Source organism: Trichogramma pretiosum, unplaced genomic scaffold (assembly GCF_000599845.2).
Source record: "Trichogramma pretiosum strain Unisexual culture from Peru unplaced genomic scaffold, Tpre_2.0 scaffold40, whole genome shotgun sequence".
Lineage (NCBI taxonomy): Eukaryota > Metazoa > Arthropoda > Insecta > Hymenoptera > Trichogrammatidae > Trichogramma > Trichogramma pretiosum.
The window spans coordinates 1-18,136 of record NW_019641657.1 but is presented as its reverse complement, the minus strand read 5'-3'; the positions used below and the strand labels follow the sequence as shown (position 1 = coordinate 18,136).

The following is an 18,136-nucleotide window of genomic DNA, read 5'->3' as shown; positions in this document are numbered from 1 at the left end:
GCATGCCCGATAACAGTACGTAAATACCTGTATATATTACGTTATATATAATATACATACAACGAAGTGGATACGCACGCGATCTGTGCTTCTCCAAAGACGTCATTATATTTATAAAGCACATATATACTTCGTAAGATATCGCGCGTTTGCTATATGTGATGAATCGCGCATGCGGCGATGTGTATAGTAAAAAAAATTTTCCCAACTACATAATAACGCGCCACGGACGAGTAAAACGCGAGAAAACGTTGGCAGCGCCAAACTAACAGTGCGCCAATCTTCGTGTCTCTTTCTAACATTTGGCTCGGCCTATGCTACCTACCCGCGATATATATATACCGCTGTTGTTCATGCGTGTATACAAACGCGCAGCGAGGCAGAAAGAGATAGATAGAGAGAGAGAGAGAGAGAAGGAAAATCAAGTTAGCACTCCGCTACTACGTAGGACTGTCGGGCGGCTCGGAGCCAACAGTTAGCCAGCTCGCGTCTCTCGCGCACGATATATATATATATACACACATAGAAGTGTAGATATATGTACACAACGTATATAGGTACACACACAACAACAACGGCCAACTCTCGCTTGGCTTGTTCGAGAGCGCGAGAGAGAGAGCGAGCGCGAGCTCCGACGGTAAAAGAGCTCCGAGTGTATATAAGTACCGCAGTGTCTCGTGCTTTTTTTTTCTCTTCTTCTGTTTCCTTCGCCACGGCATATAGAAATATCGTCAGTCTGTTGTATCTAAACACACAGACTGGTTGATACACACGAATATCCCAATAAAGTGCTAGGATTAAAAGCGACGTATACACAAACGCGGCCAGCAAAACTGCACGTATACGCGAGCAGACAGCAGTAGCGAACTGTGTTTGTGTGTATGTGTGTGTCAATGTGCGCTGCTGCTGCTGCTGCTGCTCCGAGTTGTCTGTTGTACAAATAAGGGAGCTTTCCGCCAGTCCCTCGTTGGCTGGCTGGCACTGCTGCGCGGCTGCCTGTGCTGCTGCTGCTGCGTTATATATATATTACAGAACGTTATTATTACATTGTTATTGTATACGAGTCTTCGTCGACGGTCGTCGTCGTCGTCGTCGTCGTTCGCTAGCAGCAGCTGGTAATAATATATCAAAGTCCAAGAGTTCTCGCGGCTCGCTCGTTGGTATTGAGTTAAAGTGTGTCGCGTGTTTTTATCATCTGATAAGTGTGTGTGAGTGTGTGTGTGTGTCAGTCAGTCAGTCAATAAGTGTGTGTGTGTGTGTAATTCTTGACCCGCGCGCAGAGTGTGCACAAGCAAGAGAGAAACAAGTGTTCGCGATAACGCCGCGTTACTACTATATACGAGGCAGAGAACCAAGAGCAGCGAGACAACGGAATTTTCATCGTCGTTGTTGTCGTCGACGCAGTCCACGGAGCAAAAAATTGCAGTGAAATCGACTGTATCTGTGTGTGTTTGTGGGTGTGTGTCTCTCTCTCTCTCTGTGTTTGATGCGTGCAACACGGAGCACCATCGAAGAGGCGACGAGTATATTTATTTATATATACGCGTGTGAGTAGTAGTGGTGCTGCTACTGCTGTCACGTATTACCACCAACACAGGCCCGCGTACACACACGTACATATACGACGCAGGGATTCTCCGACATAGCTCCGCGTACATAAGTGAGAGACGACGAGGAGTATAAAAACGCGTGTGCACGTCGCCTACGTAAATTTATATAAAAAAAAAGGAGTCAGTGTGCGTGCAGTGTTTTGTATACACACGTGAAATTTTTGTCGTAAAAATTGACCCTCGCGCGTGTGCGTATGTTCGTGTGTGTGGGTGAGCATCGCCCATTGAGAGAGAAATACACTCTGCTATATATATGTAGTACATATATATAGAATCGAGAGACACGAGCTGCACTCGCTTGGCCCTTTGCACTGAATGCAGCCTGCTGCTGCTGGCCTCCGTTTCTTCGTACACACACACATACAAGCTGCGCGCGATATCAAGTGGAGGATTAATGAATCGTAATCGTCTGTACAGCGCTACGAGAGAAGGATTATATAGAAAAGCAGTGATTGATCGACGCCATTCGTTGTACATATTATTATAAATACACGTCGACCGTCTGTATATTAATTTAAATGAATTAAACAGGACTTAGGTTTAGATAAAAAAAAAAATAAAAGCGGAACCACGTCAATTATACATCCGATACATACAGGCTAACACACATATCCGTGAGAAGGAGGGAACTCGTATTAGTATATTGCATATTCTACTTCGATCGATGTATTCGCTCGCCTGTGTGTGTAGTAATATCTACGTCCATTAGAAGAAAGAAACATTTACTACTGTAAGATACAAGCTCGCAAGTGCTCTGTTCCTAAATACTCGCACACACACATACGCAAGAAGTGTGCACCAGTGCAGTTATCAATATACGCCTATATAGCGTAGCAGAAGACGAAGCAGAAAATATAAAAATATAAAAAAAAAAAAAAGGAAGGAAAAATGGTGCAGCAGTATCAGTCACCCGTCCGGGTTTACAAATATCCATTTGCCCTCGTCATGATGGTAAGTTGGCCTGATTTCTCTCTCTCTCTCTCGCTCGCGAGAGAGCTCGTAACTCGTGTGCGCCTCGCTTTTAAGCCTTAGTGTTATACCTTCGGTACACACTACGTATATACACATATAACTTCGAAGCGTGTGGCGTATAACGTGTACATGACTATATAATATCGCGCGGCCGATTCTCTGGAAAATCGAATGGACGCGAGCTTCATTTATTTATTTATTTTTTTTTATTTCTGCTGGCATCGATATTAAGAAAAAAAGACCTTTCCAGTTCGGTTCCAAAACGACTTTAGATCCTTTTTTTTTTACTGGAAATTGTCCAAGCTTTTTAGAAATAAAAAAATGCTCTAAAAGGGTGACTCTCTCTCTGGAGCACTTTGGAAGCCTACGCTGTATACTACCCATGGAGAGAAGCGCATAAAAAAGTCAAAATCTAATTTAGTTCGATTCCGGACTTTCATTACTCCCCCTTCGGAAAGCCAAATTCACAGAACTCTCTTGCGTTGTCGACCGATACCCTCTATACAAAGTTTCTTAATGGGCTTTTGATGGTCTAACTAACGGACTCGAAAAATTCAAGAGTATTCGTACACGGCGCCGTCGTTGGAAAACTCGGTGAATTTTTTTTTTTTTTTTTTGCAGCTAAACGATGCTCGATTGAATTTCGACGACGATGTTTCTCTCCGTGGTATTGGAGTTTTCAAAGTTCTCGGACCCTTTTCGAGTGATTTTTTTTTGTACCTGAAAGTTTGGTTAATTTTTAGTGAAAAAGCTCTGCAGCCCTTTTTCCCCAAAGTCTCTCGAAATTTGTTCAAATCTGCAATAAGCACGAATTTCAGAAAAACTCGTACCTCCGAAAAAGTTCGAGTAAAAATTCTAATTGAAATTTGAATGAAAAACAGCATGACATCGAATTTTTTTTTTTTTGACATTAGATTTCGCTGAAAATCGGCCGCGTAAATGTATCATAAGGCGCACACTCGCGCTACACAATACGTCGAATCGTCTATAAGTAGGAGGCTTGATAAGGTAATTGTGTCCTGCACATTGACTTTATGCGATATAAATAGGAGACGACGAGAATCCTTTGTGTATCGTCGCACGCACATAAACGGCGGCAAAATCGGTCCACGTGCCGCATTATAAATGTCAAATTGGCAGAATAGCAGAAGAAGCGGCCGAGTATAATGATATATAGACTTCTCGCCTCTTTTGTGCGCGCCTCTCGGTATACCACCCCCGTCTTTCCTCTGCGTCGTGCATCGTCGTTAAGTAAGGCATAGTGTAGAGTTTTCCGTGCGGCCTTGTGCCTGCGGAGCTTACACGCACACACATACACGACGATGTTTCGCAGCGAGGATGACACGCCGCGCGCAAGGCATGCATCATCATCGGCAATACTTATATTTATACTTATAGGTAGGATACACGCGTGCGATGCACGTGAGACGCGCGGATAATCGAGAGGAAAAAAAAACCAATGGATTTATCTTCTTCCAATTCGCCGATAGTGCGTCCGTCTCGCGACGATCAATCGCGGCCATTTATATATATATACGTACACAACGTACCGCGCAAGGTCGTCTCTGTTTTGACTAATCGTTTGTTTTGAAACGCGCGTGTGCTCTTGTGTCGTATCCTTTAATGAATATATACATTACTCACTCGCGAGTACATCCGGCTATCGAGAAGAAAAAAAAAATAAACAAGAGTGAGAGAGAAAAAAATCCGTCGTCTGCTGTAATGTCTATCTCTTTCTCTTTCTTTCCAAACTTGGCTGGCATTCCTCGGGCGCTTTGATTGCCGTGTACGCGTTGGCAGTCCTTTAAATACTCCCGATCTTGGCTGCATTCTTAGCGCGACGCGCGACAATTTGATTCGTACATTATATATATAAATACATAGTCTCAGGCTTTAACGGGCCGCTGTTGCACACAAATCGAATGATCACTCGGTCTAGCGGACGAACTCGCGTCTGCCGCTCTTACGTAATCGCGTAAATATGTGTGTGTGTGTGTTGGCACGCGCATGTAGATACATGTGTGTACATGCATAAATTTGCGAGTTATGCAGTCGTTTCGGAATTCTTCGGAACTGCATGCATTACACGTATTATAGTTTAAACCTCCGCTTGAACTTGCTTCTTTCTTCGCGTCTGCGTGACATAAGCCGCGGGTCGAATATTATTAAGCCGTTTAGGCATTTTTGCGCAGCTCGGCGCTCATTCCCTGGCACAGCCGATGCACTCATAATCTTGCGCCGATCGCGATATACATATGGCGCGAGATCGAAACGGATTATTTTTCCCCGCGAGTAGTTTTTTTCTTTATCTATAATTACGAGTACTTACCAGCGGCGCGTTTGGGACAATAAATCTCATCGAACGCGTTTGATATTTCCGTGAAATTTCATCATCGCTCTACGCTTTTGTACAAATTTATAAATTCAAACGAGTCGAGTGTTTTTTTCCCCCAACGGCGCTCGTTTATAGCATCGACGCGACGGACGCGCGACTCAACGGAGTGATATCATTTTTTTTTTTTAATTAGATATATACAATGCGGTATACGCTCCGATGTGTTGCCGGACACCGCGCCGTTGCATCTCATCAACAACGACGAAAACAAAAGCAGTCCGTTCTCGAGAGACGAAAAAAAAAATATCATTATCGCTTTTATCTCGCACACTCGACTGCGCGAGCTTTGTTTATTATACCTCTTTCGGTTTTTCCTTCTTTCCTTCTGTTTTTTTCTCTCGTGCGCGAAACGAAAATAAAGTAGATCTCTTGGCGCCGCGTATCGTGTACATCGAGGTGTATTTCAATATTCTATATATATCCTATAAATATACCTATGAGCATAATCGTCGTTACGTGTCTCGGAACAATTATCATCGCGTACGAATGGAGAGTATTGCAGTCGCAGATAAAATAATTAATACATCTATATAGTACGCATGGCTATACGTATTTTTGCGAAACTGTTTTCTAACGCGTACACTTACATCTATATAGCACGTGCTATAATTTTCGAAACACGCTCGTGACTAGGCACGTTTCGGCGTCTACACGTATGTGTGCATATCACAATGTAAGAACGAAAAACTCGCGGGCGGTCTTCGCCACTCGCAACTCGTGTGTATAGAAACATATATTTATAGCGTTTTTCAACGATAAATAATCGCAGGGCCACGCGTACTTTACTTATGTACGTTATATATACGCCTCTTTGCCATACGACACATGGACAATCGATAAGTTCGTACTCCGTACAAAGAAAAATGACGTTTTCTCCTTCTTTTTTCCTCGTCTTCGCCTTTCTTCTTGACGAAAAGCCGTGACCGCGGCTCGCGCCCGGTTAAAGTGCACGAATATGGATTATATATATACGAACACGCGCCGCGCGCGAAGCTCGACTTCGCGTGTGCTCTTCTTGCGTTGTACTTAAAAAAAAAAAAAAAAAATTTGCGTGTGTGTGTGTGTGCTATACTGCTGCACTCTCTTTCTCTCGATGTACATGCATGCTCTATAGCCGTCCTTGTTACGGGCTCGCGCGCGCGCTAAAACTTTCACAAAGGTGAAAACACCTCGGTCGGCCCGTGCATATACGTGTACATAAATAATTGCGTATGTATTAGGCGAGTATGTAAACTGACCGCATATGCAGCGAGAAAATAATGAAAATGACCCGGGATGGATTATTTCGTTTTTTTTTTTTTTTATTTATTTCGTTACAGCCTGTGCGAGCTCGCGGCCGGTAAGGAAAGAAAAAGAATATCGTCTTGCGCTATTTTCCTTTCGAATTATCGATAATTCGTAGTGCCGGTGTAATGAGTTTGACATTGCCTTGGGGAAAAATGTAGCGGCGTGGCGCCTGTATTGGTATTAATAGTGGCCGCACTCGCGAATACACACACACATCTGCATCATTTGTGTATAAGGATTATCACAGTCATTTTGTCTAGCTTCTCTGCCTTGCAGCGATGAGCTCTATTACAGCGCAAATACTATATACAGGCACGACATGCATGCATGTGTCTATATTGCCATCTGAAATGGCACACACTCGTCTGACCTTGAAATAGTTGGATGGTAGATTTAATCGAATGATTTAATAAATAGGCAGCTGCTGCTGCTGCCTCTGTAAATGCGTGTTTATTTGCAACTCTTTTCAATTGCTCGATATTACTTTTTCTCTCCGTTTCGATTCGCGCGAAACACGCGGAGAATGAGCAAACGCGAAAACGTTACCAGCGTGTCGATTGTAAAGTTGTAATTACGAAAATTCGAGGCGTTATTTTCGAGCTAATCGCGACAATGCCTCGGCTTTTCTCGACCTCGAATAATTCAATCGTAACACGCATGGGGTGCCACTTTTATGAAAAAAAATTAACCTTTTTTCTTTCTCTCTTTGTTTTTCTACAGGCGTACGAGCGGCGATTCCCCACGTGTCCGCAGATACCGGTGTTCGTCGGCTGCGACGTCACCCTGGACGAGGAGAGCGAGGACGGCGCCATCAGGACGACCGAGAGAAGATGCAAATTGAACGTCGACGCGCCGTACCTATTGAAAAAGGTAATTGTCACGGTGTCGATTTTTCCTGTATCGAGTTTCTCGCCGATGATAACGCACAATCTGCGCGTCGAAGCGACACGTCGATGATCGTTATTTTCTTTTTCCATCTCTCCGATTTCTTTTTCTTTTTCATTGTCCGACAATTTCATTCTGCAGATCATCGGCGTCGACTTCGTGTACTTCATTCAGAAGAACATCTTGGATCGACGCAACAATGTACTGGAAATCGAAGCTTACAACGAGAGCTTCGCGTCGAGGGTCACCGTTTTGGAAAAGTGCCGATATTTCGTGAGTACCCAAACTGAATGACTCTCAAAGCTGCGGCAGTATGCGTGAAAAAAATAATAATACTGAAACTTTCATCTCGATTCTTCAGATTCATCCGGAAAATCCCGAATGGACTTGCTTCGAGCAGACGGCAAGTTTGGATATTAAAAACTTCTTCGGCTTCGAGAACTCGATGGAAAAGTTGGCCATGAAGCAGTACGCCCAGAACATTGCCAAGGTAATACCGGATATCAAATCGGTCGGACATTCTATGGGTTGTATGATCATTGAAGAGTTGAAGAATACTCTTAAAGAGAACATTTTAACCTTCAATTCCCTGGTGGATCTAAGAAGGCTCAAAGCTGAATTTTCATTTTTTAATAGTTGCTCTGCTTTTCTGGTGTGAATGTGGATACATTGTCGGATCGTGTTTTTTACGCCAAGTTTGATGAGGTATTCAGATGTTTTGTCAAAAAGTATGTTTCTGTCCTAAAAACCTTCAAAAATGAAAATAAGGAATAAAAGTCCAAAAATAAAGTCATTCCTCTCTTGCGAATAGACCAGAATTGAAATATGTAATTTGTAAGACCAAAATAACACCCTTTGCTTAATTTCATTCAGCAGTTGACTCTTAGAGACAATTTGAAAGCATTCAAAGAATAAAAATTGTTTTTTTATTCAATTTTATGAATTTTCCATATTTTCATCCTGTGCATGCGGTCGAATTGTATTTTATAGTCAATTGATTAATAAAATTTAGCTAAAGCTGTATTTTGGTATTTAAAACTTCATATTTGAATTCGGGTCTCTTCATTGCCGACAAATAACTTCATTTTTCGACTCTAAAACTAAATGTTCGTTTTTTAGTGTTTTCATGGGGTTTTCAGAATATGCTCATGATTTTTGACAAAACATCTTAATAACTCATCAATTAATTTTACATAAATGTTTACGATTCAAATATTTTTTAATACTTATCCCAAAAGAGCAGAATAGAATTTCAAACTCGAAAACCCAAGTTTCAGTCTCTGTAAATCCATACAGGGTGGATCCGAAGAGTTACAATTTTCAGGATTTGTAAGCTTCAAAGTAATTTTTTGAATTTTTAACTTTTTGTCATACAACCCATAGAGCTCTCCCGAGAGGCGATGCAAATGTATCGGCCGAGAAGAATTTTTTTCGCTGACATTATGAACGAAATTGCAGGGCAAAGAAATCATTGAATATTTCGTCAATCAATTGAAAGACGAAGGCATCACGTACGTCGAACCGTGGAGGGATCCAACGACAGACCCGAGCGCCGAAAAAGACAAGTACGTTCCATATCGTTGGCGTTCACTGGCCACTCAATAATGACCAATCGTTTATTACATTCTCCTTTCTTTACCGCAGATCGTCTCCAAAAGAAGAAAAGAAAGAATTAGCCAAACTCCACGAGCACAGCTCGATCGAAGGAAAGCTCCCAAGTAATAGAGGTACAGGGCAATTCAGTATCGGTTGTGCGCTCAACTGCTGAGCTACTCTTTTTAATCATAATAATAATAATATACAATACATATGGAAAGGTGCACGTTCGAATACCGAAAATCCGGCGCAATTTTCGATACGATTCGCTGGACTCGGAGCGAGGCCAATCGTACACGGAATTCCCGTATTCGAACGCGCCCCCCTCGATCGAGAGTCATCGAGGAGCCGTAGCGAGCGACTTTTTTCTCACGTTAAGACCTCCTCTACCGCGTTGCAGAGATGCAGCTGTCGTCGGACTACATCGAGCGCTACCTGGGCAAGCTCGACATGATGCAGGAGAGCAAGCTGGTGCAGCTGCGCCACAGCATCGAGGAGCTGCGGCCGAGCTCGGTGCCGTCGGACGCCACCCTGCTGCGCTTCCTGCGCGCCCGCGAGTTCTCCGTGGACAAGGCACGCGAGATGCTGACGCAGTCGCTGCACTGGCGCAAGAAGCACCAGATCGACAAGCTGCTCGAGGAGTACGAGGCGCCGCAGGTCGTCAAGGACTACTTCCCGGGCGGCTGGCACCACTTCGACCGGGAGGGCCGGCCGCTCTACGTGCTCCGGCTCGGCCAGATGGACGTCAAGGGCCTGCTCAAGTCCATCGGCGAGGACGAGCTGCTGCTGCTGGCGCTGCACATCTGCGAGGAGGGCCTGTCGCTCATGGACGAGGCGACCAACGTCTGGGGCCATCCGGTCTCGCAGTGGACGCTGCTCATCGACCTCGAGGGCCTGAACATGCGCCACCTGTGGCGGCCCGGCATCAAGGCGCTGCTGCGCATCATCGAGATCGTCGAGGCCAATTATCCGGAGACGATGGGCCGCGTCCTCATACTGCGCGCGCCCCGCTGCTTCCCGATCCTCTGGACGCTCATCAGCACCTTCATACGTGAGTTATGAGCTTTTTGTATATATATATACGGGCGCGCTCGACAGGGCAGAATTTTTAACGATTTTTGTTTTTTTTTTTTTTTTTTCAAGATGAAAACACCAGGAACAAGTTCGTTTTCTACTGCGGCACGGACTATCAGGAGCAAGGAGCCGGCGGTCTCAGCGACAACATCGATCCCGAATACATACCCGATTTTCTTGGCGGCACTTCGGAGGTAAATTATCGTACTTTCATGGCGCGATTCATCAACTGCGATCTTCGTTTTACTGCTCGATGAATATTTTAACCTTTTTTTCGGTGACAACAACAAAAAAAAAAAAAAAACAATCTATGCGGAGCGACGCAGTAATTTTTGAGTTTCATGATTTTTCTTGAACAGCAGGAGGGTATGCACGAAGAATGTCGTACGATTCCTCGACGCTTTTACGTTTTCGAGTCATCCAACGACGTAAGATTTTTGTACCAACGGAATCAAAGTGATTTCGCACTAGTAGTTTTTACTATACATTTTTCTTGTTGGCATTCGTTTCTCACCAAATTGAACCAGTCACGCGTCAAGTTTTTTTATCCACGTGGTTTTCTTCTCCTTTTCGAGTTATGCATTGCGTGTGGATTTAGCACCAAAAAAAAAACAAAAAAAACATTACTCTCATTCTCTTGGCACTAAAACAATTATCCAACGACCGTTGAAACACGTATCAGTCTCGTGCCATTGCATTGCGTCAACTACTGCAAATGTCGAACCGTTTTGCAATTATCATCGTGCATTGAGATAATAATATGATATAATTACTGTGCCAGTGTGACGTTAAACCGCTTATCAGACATTATTTCGAGACAAGATCTAGAAATAATCGAAAAAACTAATTTTGTTGCCTTCGACACCATAATACATTGTCGAGACTTAACGTGAGAAAATATCGAAGGTGCATTTTTTTCATACATGAGTGTATTTTACCAACCGCCTCCAACATTCCAAAGTATCGTTTGTAAGAACAAAAAAATGCCAACGATTTTGCAGACATACGTCCTGGAAGGCGGTGTCGTGCCGAAAAATCTCTACAAGGCCGACTTGGAGGGTACGAGCGCCGAGCACGAGCACAGCCTGTACCACTCGGTGAGTCTGAGCCGTGGCCAGACTCACAACGTCGCCATACACTGCAACGATCCGGGTGCAGTGCTCACCTGGGATTTCGACGTCATGCGCAATCAGGTCTTGTTCGCCGTGCTGCACAAGGAGAAGTCGAAAGACTCGAACAACACCCTTGGTGAGTTTGCTTTTATACATCATGCGAAATTGGCCTGTTTCATTAACGCTGGAAATTATGTCGCAGCCGCGCCAGGAGCCACGACCGTATTGGAGCCCGACGTCGTTGGAAGCAAAGAGTGGAAGGAGGGCCTGGACGGAATTGTCCGAGTCGAGCCGAGCGTCGTTTGCCACGATGGCGAGAGTATTCAGGTACGAATTTATTTTTCGAACTCTTTTCGGCCGTGTCGGAATTTAATATCGATGAAAAATTTCGTCTTCAGGGTACGCACATCATGCAAGAAGCAGGAATATACATTCTGCAATGGCAGAATCCAGAGGAGCAAGGAGAATTTCTACCCTCTATCAGCTCTCACAAAGCTCAACTGATGTATTACTACGAGACGCTACCGTCGGCTCATTACAAGTAAACAATTGCGTTACTTATTTTACCATCGATACCTCATTGTAGAAAACGTAGCTGGAATTAACGCACTCGATTGTCTGTACTGTTCAAAGGGGTTCCATGATGAGCCTTCAATCGGCGATAAGTGGCCGATCGGTGGCAAGCTCGTCGCTGTCCAGATGAGAAGGAAACGCGAGTACGAGCAAAACAGAACCTGGCGACAAGACGTAATGCGCTCCTACCAATTGCCTCGTCCTCGATCATCGCGTCTTGACCAAGTAAATTGTATACGATACAACTTTCCAGGTTAGCTCGGTACTTTTTAGCTTCGAAGAAAAATTCGACTCTGCAATCATGGGAAATTCTCCTAATGAAATAATAACGACTTCGAGGCGAGAAAAAATTACTCGACTCGCTGCTAGATAAAGAAAAATTACAATCGTTGACAAATCTGTTAGACTAATTATATAATTGTAATGTTGTCGTTGCCTTAACAATTATTTTCGTATGTAAGGAATTATTTCGGTTACGAGATTAATTCATGTATGACGTAATCTAGGTAAAAGAAGAAAAGTGTAGTTATGATTTTCCATTGCTTATGATGTATAGATTGGAAATCTGTGTGTGAAGTTAATTTTAGCTTGTCGATTATTTTTTACGGAAAATCTAATTTGTATTCTGAAGAATGTTATTCTGTCTCGAATTATTTATTGGTGAATACAAATATATAATAAAATACATTCATCGATGAAGATGATATGTAGTGATCTGAAATGGATAATAATGTTTAAACAAAACTTTTTTGTTTTTAATTTTAACAATGCAAAAGCTTGCATTAATTGTACATAAGTGACGAGTGTGTTTCGATTTTTAGGTTAGATAATTTCAAACTTTTCTTACGTGATTTGTGTTGTGAGGTTTGATGAAAATACCCAGAGAGACGTTTATCTTTTGTAAAATATGTTCATATTATACATAATGCAGCGACTATACTGATAGCTCGCTAAGTCATTTATTGTAAACGATTGCAATAATAAATAAAAATAATGAATTTTAAATATATCAAATATTATCCGCATATCATATAAGGATTTTGTTGCAATTACATGAAATTTCTCCGTACATATAATATAATCTTCTATAAGTTCTAACACTGCAGTAATTAATTTGATGAAAATAACTTTTTTATAGTATAAGAATTATATCTTTTATGTTTTACAACAGATACAGCACATATGTATTAGTAGTAATGGACTCAATTTTTTAAATTGTATACATTTTATTAATACTGATTTCGTTTTTTTCAATTGGCTTTATAAAATGAAAATTGATCAAATGGATCATACAGACTTGATAGCACACATTAAGTGAAGTTGAAAAAATACCACCTTGAAATTTTTGTTCTATTTAAATATTTTACACATCTCTTAGAAAGTTATTGTATCTTTAATTGCAAAAAAATTTCATTACGTTGATAATACTCAATACAAGCGTATATTACCAATCGATATTATTCATAAATACTTGAAAAGAACATTATACATTTCTCATAGAAATGTGGTTTTATTACATGTGTCAATTTATAATAAGTACGAAATTTTCATTCGGAAATAAATTGTAGACCTACAAACAAGTGCAATAATAATATAATTATTATATTTTCATTTACATGAAATCTACAAGTCTACAAGTGTTGTTTTTTCAAAATTCTTTGAAATTATACGTATTATAGAAAAAATATGCACTTTAAAATAGAGTGATCATTGCTATCAGTTGCTATCTCATTTCGCTTAGATTGGCAAAGCCTAAAGATCGCTGACCTAGTATTATGAAAAAATATTTCACATGCAATGTTAAAAATGAATGCTATTTGTCACAACTCATTTTCAATGAAGCATTTGTCTTATTCTGTAAGAGTTCAATCAAGTTAAGTTTATTTCAAGCTTTTCTAAATAAATAATTCTTTTTACAAAGAACATCAATCATGACTATGCATCAAACTACCTAATAATCAAGTGCATAATTGTCTCAAATAATAACAAAAAAATGTACTATTAATCAGAAAAGTTATTGCAAGGCCGATTGTTAGATCAAATAGTTGTTCTCTATATTTGATTTTTGATTGCCTATGTTATGCCCAGGTATTGCTACAATTATGGTTCAATCAAAATATATTTTCTTAAGGGAAGTTGTACAAATATATAAAAAAAAACATCAGTAAAGTGTTTGATACATAATATGATGTGTTAATTATATAAAGAATGATCAATTACGTCAAACATCTCATTGATTGTTCAGAGTGTGATGTAGTAAAATTTTCAAACGTTCATAACATAAGATAGTATTAAGTAAGGTTTTTTGCAATTTTTATGTTAAAATCGGTTAATAAATGAGTAGTTAAATCTAGTAGCCATGAATAAATTTTCTACATCTTTTGTCAGATTTTTTTTGAAAATCATTCAATGATTTACAAAGTGTTAAATTCATGTGAAACTGAAGAGCATTAATAAATACGCTACCTTTGTATGTTATCTTCTCGCATGGCTAATATATTTAACTGCCTTGTTATTGTGCAAATGTTCAAAAACTGTAGTAAAAGTCATTCATGAACAATTTGTCTTCACTTGGAACTGTAGTACAAGTTAATACATTATAATAATGTAATGTGATAAAGAATAATTCTTCGATTGGAAATACAAAGTACATGAAAAGTATAAATAGTATGATTAATTATCTTGCTTACAATTAGATCATTTTTTATAGAATAGTCACATTTTTCAAGTTAATCAGTTAGATTCAAATCTAACAATTCTATTACGAGAGAACCCGACGCAAGAAAACGTGTTTCTTTTTCATAAAAACTGGTAAATAGATATGATGTGTTATGTATGCAAGCACATGATGCAAGAGACGGAAAATGAACTGCACTGTAGCGGTAACTGCGTCCGAAAAGGACTTCCGGGGGTTATCTCGGTGGTATTTTGCGGTTTGTCCTGCTATTTATGACTCTTGTTCCTCGTACTCGTTGCGAGGCGCGCCGCAACTTGATCGTACTCGAGTCTCTGTGAGCATATGTATATGAGCAAGGAATCTTCGAGGGTGCGTCTTTTCTTTTAAATATGTGCACTGATATGAGAAATTCGTCGAGGTAAAGCGTAAAACTGTGAAATACTTAGACCGTCATATTATTGTCACTTACGAAAGTCGATCGATCATACTAGGCGTTTAATACCAAGTGTCCTAGCGTGGATGTGGCAATGTGGAGATGTGGAGCAATTTGAGGCGAAATTTGTTAATTTCTAATCCGCCGGAAAACCCCCTGAATGCACTTACAAAAAAAATACGTGACGTATGGCTTCAATTGGAAATTTTCTCAGCTTTTCAATAGTGAAGTGAGATTTTTGAAAATTTTCATTTTCCCTGGAAAATTTAAAAAATGAACTTTAAACATTATATATTATATCTCAAAAAATGTATTTTTAAGATTTTGTGATATAGTTCGAAAGTTGAGGAGATTTCGAAAATCTGACTTCGGGGAAAGCTGAGGAAATTATTGTTTGTATGTTCGTGGGTGCAATTGCCATGTCTACGCTTGCACATGAGTGCTCTTTGTGAATGATGTAGCAATAGTTGTAAATTATTTTATTATATTTTTAATAATAATTCATTGCACATAGTTTAAATGAATGACACAAAAGTGTGGCATCAAAAGCTACGTGACACAACATGACGTACTAATTGTTTTATTGTACAAATTAACATTTTTTGAAAATTTTCATGGAGTATTTGTAAATGGACGCAGTTATTTAATGTGTACATTTGAATGATCATTTCGATAATCGATTTTCTACTGAGGCCTCCAATTGAATGTAAAAAAAATAATTACCTTCAAGTGGTCGGAGTGTCACCTTTTGGGGTCGCTATAAGTTTATCAATAATCTTTTGAGATGAAAACCCCGACCTCCTGGAGTATAATTATCATAAAATGATTTATTGCATGCATAAATGAACGAGAATGTATTCAATTCAATTCTGCAGAAGCAAATTTCACTGCATTTTTAAAGGCAACTTGTGATAAACCTAGACATAGAGAGGCACCAGCGGCTTCGATTTCTTCGTCCGTAAAAGCTTTGACATCTTCTTTCGATGAGACTTCCTCGTTCTCCATTTCTTCTGATAAAGGAAAAAATGTAACATACATTTTATCACTATAGACTTCAATAATTTTTGCTGGCCAGAAATACGAGTTAAACCTTTTTGCCAACACCACCTCATTGGGAGAGTAACGGGAAAGAAATCCCTGGTCTACTGGTATTGGTACAACTGAAGGAGGGTCAACATGTTCCAATGGCATATCTGGGATCGGTGGAAGGGTTTCCTCGTCATCGGTGGTCACATTTATTGGATGATCTTCGATAAGATCGATCATGTTGGTTGATAGTTCATCTTTATTATCCATCAGTTGATTAGCTTCAATAGCTTTATTACCTCTACAGAAAATTAAATGCAGTTTTTAAGTACATAATTGTATATTATTTTTAACATATTTACTTACATCAATTGAATCGACGCATTTTTTATATATTCGATCTCCTCAGAATCAATATCGATATTTTGTAAATATAAACGAATCGTTTCCAGATTTCTTTTTTTACACTGAAAAAAAGATCTAGCCGATTTAGCTAAGGCTTGATTGACTTTATTTTCTTTAGGAATACCACAGAGTTCTTTATATAATGCGGTGGCCTTAGAGAAACTGCCGTCATAAATCTTTCTATACTCTTCATAATCTTGTCCAGGAAAAAGAACATATTCAACGCATACGACAGTTAATATCCCACGATTTATTCGATAAAGATTAGTTACTGTCAAGTATTCAATTTTATAATTAAGAATCGCTTTTTTAAACTCTTTTAATTGTAATTTTAAAGGTCGTCTGTTGACGAATTTTTTCATTCCCTCGCGTAGTATATCTATTAAAATTCTTTCGTTCTCTAAATCTTCTTCTTTTACTTCTTTGTTCTCTAAATAATTCACCAAATTAATAATAGCATCTGCCATAGGTTTTTTTTGAAAATATTCTCGATTCATAATATTTATTTGCAATGGAACAATGTTAACAGTTTTAAAAGTTTTATTATTATTTCTGGAAATTAAATTAAATGTTATGTATATAATTGTGGTACGCATTTTCAAAATATTGACTTACATAAATTGAATCGACGCATTTATTATGTAGTGCTTTTCTTCTACATTAATGTCAACAGTTTTCAAATAAGATCGAACTGTTTCTAGAGATGTCTTTTCATTAAAAAACAAGCCGCTTTTAAAAAAAGATCTGGTTGATTTAACTATAACAGGGTCGAGTTCTTCTTCTGTTGTGAAACCACAATGTTCACGCAGTTTTTTATACAGATTGGCTGCCAGAGAATTCCAGCAGTTATATATTGTTCTATGTTTTCTATGGTCTTTTCCGGGGTATAAGACATGTTCAACACAAGCGACGGCCAATATACCACGATTTATTCGATATAGATTAGTTTTCTTCAATTCATCAATTTTAAAAAAACAAAGAGTTTCTTTCAAGGCATTAATATCTTCTGTCGTAAGGGATATTTTCTTTCCCATTCCTTTGAGTATTATATCCTTCAAAATATCTTTATTATCTAAATTTTCTTCTGTAATTTCATTTTTATTTAAATAATCTACTAAATGTATAATATAAACTGCAGTACTTTTTTTACGGAAATACTCTTCTGTCATTAATCTTCCCGGCATTTTTTTTCTTTTGTCAAATGCTCTGATACTGATGAAACTTTATATTTAAAACTATTTGACGTTGGATGGTTATTATAGATATTTAATTTTGAATAGATTAATTAATGTTACAATCTGATGTGTAAGACGTTCGAGAATAATCGCTTTTCTGTCAATACTAACAGACACGCAAATGTACACTTTGCTCCAGATCAATATTGTGTTTCCTCACTCACATAGAATTTAAATCGGTAGAAGAATAAATATACCAAAACATATAGACGAGCGGCTGCGAGGCGAGAAATCGAGACTCTAGGTGTTATACTCCCGCGAATATTTAGTGTCATCTCACGCAAATATTTAACCAGTACGTACATTCAACTTTGTGGATTTTTCAATTAAATTTCAGTACGCTGGGCTTTTAAAATTATTTCAAATGAGTTGCACGACGTATATTAGACACGTAATGATCGTTAAATAGCGCGAGGGAGAAACGACTGTCAACGATCTGATATCGTTATTGCTGCGTTATATAGCACGTTTTAAATAATAATGTATTCATTTTTACTTTTTTTTTCCTTATCGCCTGCAGCCACCCAGAAGTCATCTTCAACAGTGTCAAAATATGGTACAAAGTTGTGTTCTTCGAGGAACTGTTATTTTTATAAAATCGCCACTTTTATTTTCTATCATTCTCCAAAAACCATGTCTACATAAAAATCAATACTCTCGAAATCGATAATCTGTGGATTTTCCTGCTCGCTATAGGCGATCACTCGATCCATTTTTTTATTTGCAAATATTATAAAGATTATATTTAAAATATTAATGCGCGGTTTTTTGCCAAGAAGATATTGGTATATTAATAGAGTAGAGAACGAGCTCAATAGGCTGTTATCAGAGACCGTCACTAACCGCTTCGCACGAA

At 39.3% G+C, this 18,136-nt stretch overlaps 2 protein-coding genes and 1 long non-coding RNA gene across 4 annotated transcripts; 1 reads left to right on the top strand and 2 right to left on the bottom strand.

Moving 5' to 3' along the window:
• The first annotated feature begins 501 nt into the window (after positions 1-501).
• LOC106656234 (protein real-time) lies at positions 502-13,427 on the top strand. Of its 2 annotated transcripts, XM_014377051.2 has the most exons (12): positions 505-2,561; positions 6,985-7,134; positions 7,291-7,422; positions 7,511-7,639; positions 8,608-8,714; positions 8,794-8,876; positions 9,146-9,796; positions 9,889-10,013; positions 10,821-11,067; positions 11,134-11,258; positions 11,330-11,472; positions 11,565-13,427. In XM_014377051.2, exons 1-12 carry the CDS (start codon positions 2,499-2,501, stop codon positions 11,632-11,634), a joined length of 2,025 nt encoding a protein of 674 aa, XP_014232537.1. In that variant the 5' UTR covers positions 505-2,498; the 3' UTR covers positions 11,635-13,427. The 2 variants fall into 2 exon arrangements, with proteins under 2 accessions (XP_014232535.1, XP_014232537.1); XM_014377049.2 differs by having other exon boundaries at positions 502-2,561; positions 10,821-11,258.
• A 314-nt stretch (positions 13,428-13,741) lies between these two features.
• On the bottom strand, positions 13,742-14,856 carry LOC106656236. The gene is made up of 2 exons (XR_001339479.1): positions 14,651-14,856; positions 13,742-14,577 (listed from the first exon to the last, which is right to left on the bottom strand). It is a non-coding gene; the product is annotated as an uncharacterized LOC106656236 (long non-coding RNA).
• A 9-nt stretch (positions 14,857-14,865) lies between these two features.
• Positions 14,866-18,120, bottom strand: LOC106656235. The gene is made up of 3 exons (XM_014377052.2): positions 16,661-18,120; positions 16,007-16,597; positions 14,866-15,941 (listed from the first exon to the last, which is right to left on the bottom strand). Exons 1-3 carry the CDS (start codon positions 17,227-17,229, stop codon positions 15,473-15,475), a joined length of 1,629 nt encoding a protein of 542 aa, XP_014232538.2. The 5' UTR covers positions 17,230-18,120; the 3' UTR covers positions 14,866-15,472.
• Positions 18,121-18,136: the final 16 nt, after the last annotated feature.

Coding starts and splice junctions, on each gene's coding strand:
- LOC106656234 (XM_014377049.2), top strand. CDS start 2,499: ATGGTGCAGCAGTATCAGTCACCCGTCCGGGTTTACAAATATCCATTT. Junction 8,877..9,145: donor AAAGCTCCCAAGTAATAGAG/GTACAGGGCAAT, acceptor ACCGCGTTGCAG/AGATGCAGCTGTCGTCGGAC. Junction 10,014..10,820: donor TTCTTGGCGGCACTTCGGAG/GTAAATTATCGT, acceptor ACGATTTTGCAG/ACATACGTCCTGGAAGGCGG.
- LOC106656235 (XM_014377052.2), bottom strand. CDS start 17,229: ATGCCGGGAAGATTAATGACAGAAGAGTATTTCCGTAAAAAAAGTACT. Junction 16,598..16,660: donor AATGCGTCGATTCAATTTAT/GTAAGTCAATAT, acceptor TTTAATTTCCAG/AAATAATAATAAAACTTTTA. Junction 15,942..16,006: donor AATGCGTCGATTCAATTGAT/GTAAGTAAATAT, acceptor AATTTTCTGTAG/AGGTAATAAAGCTATTGAAG.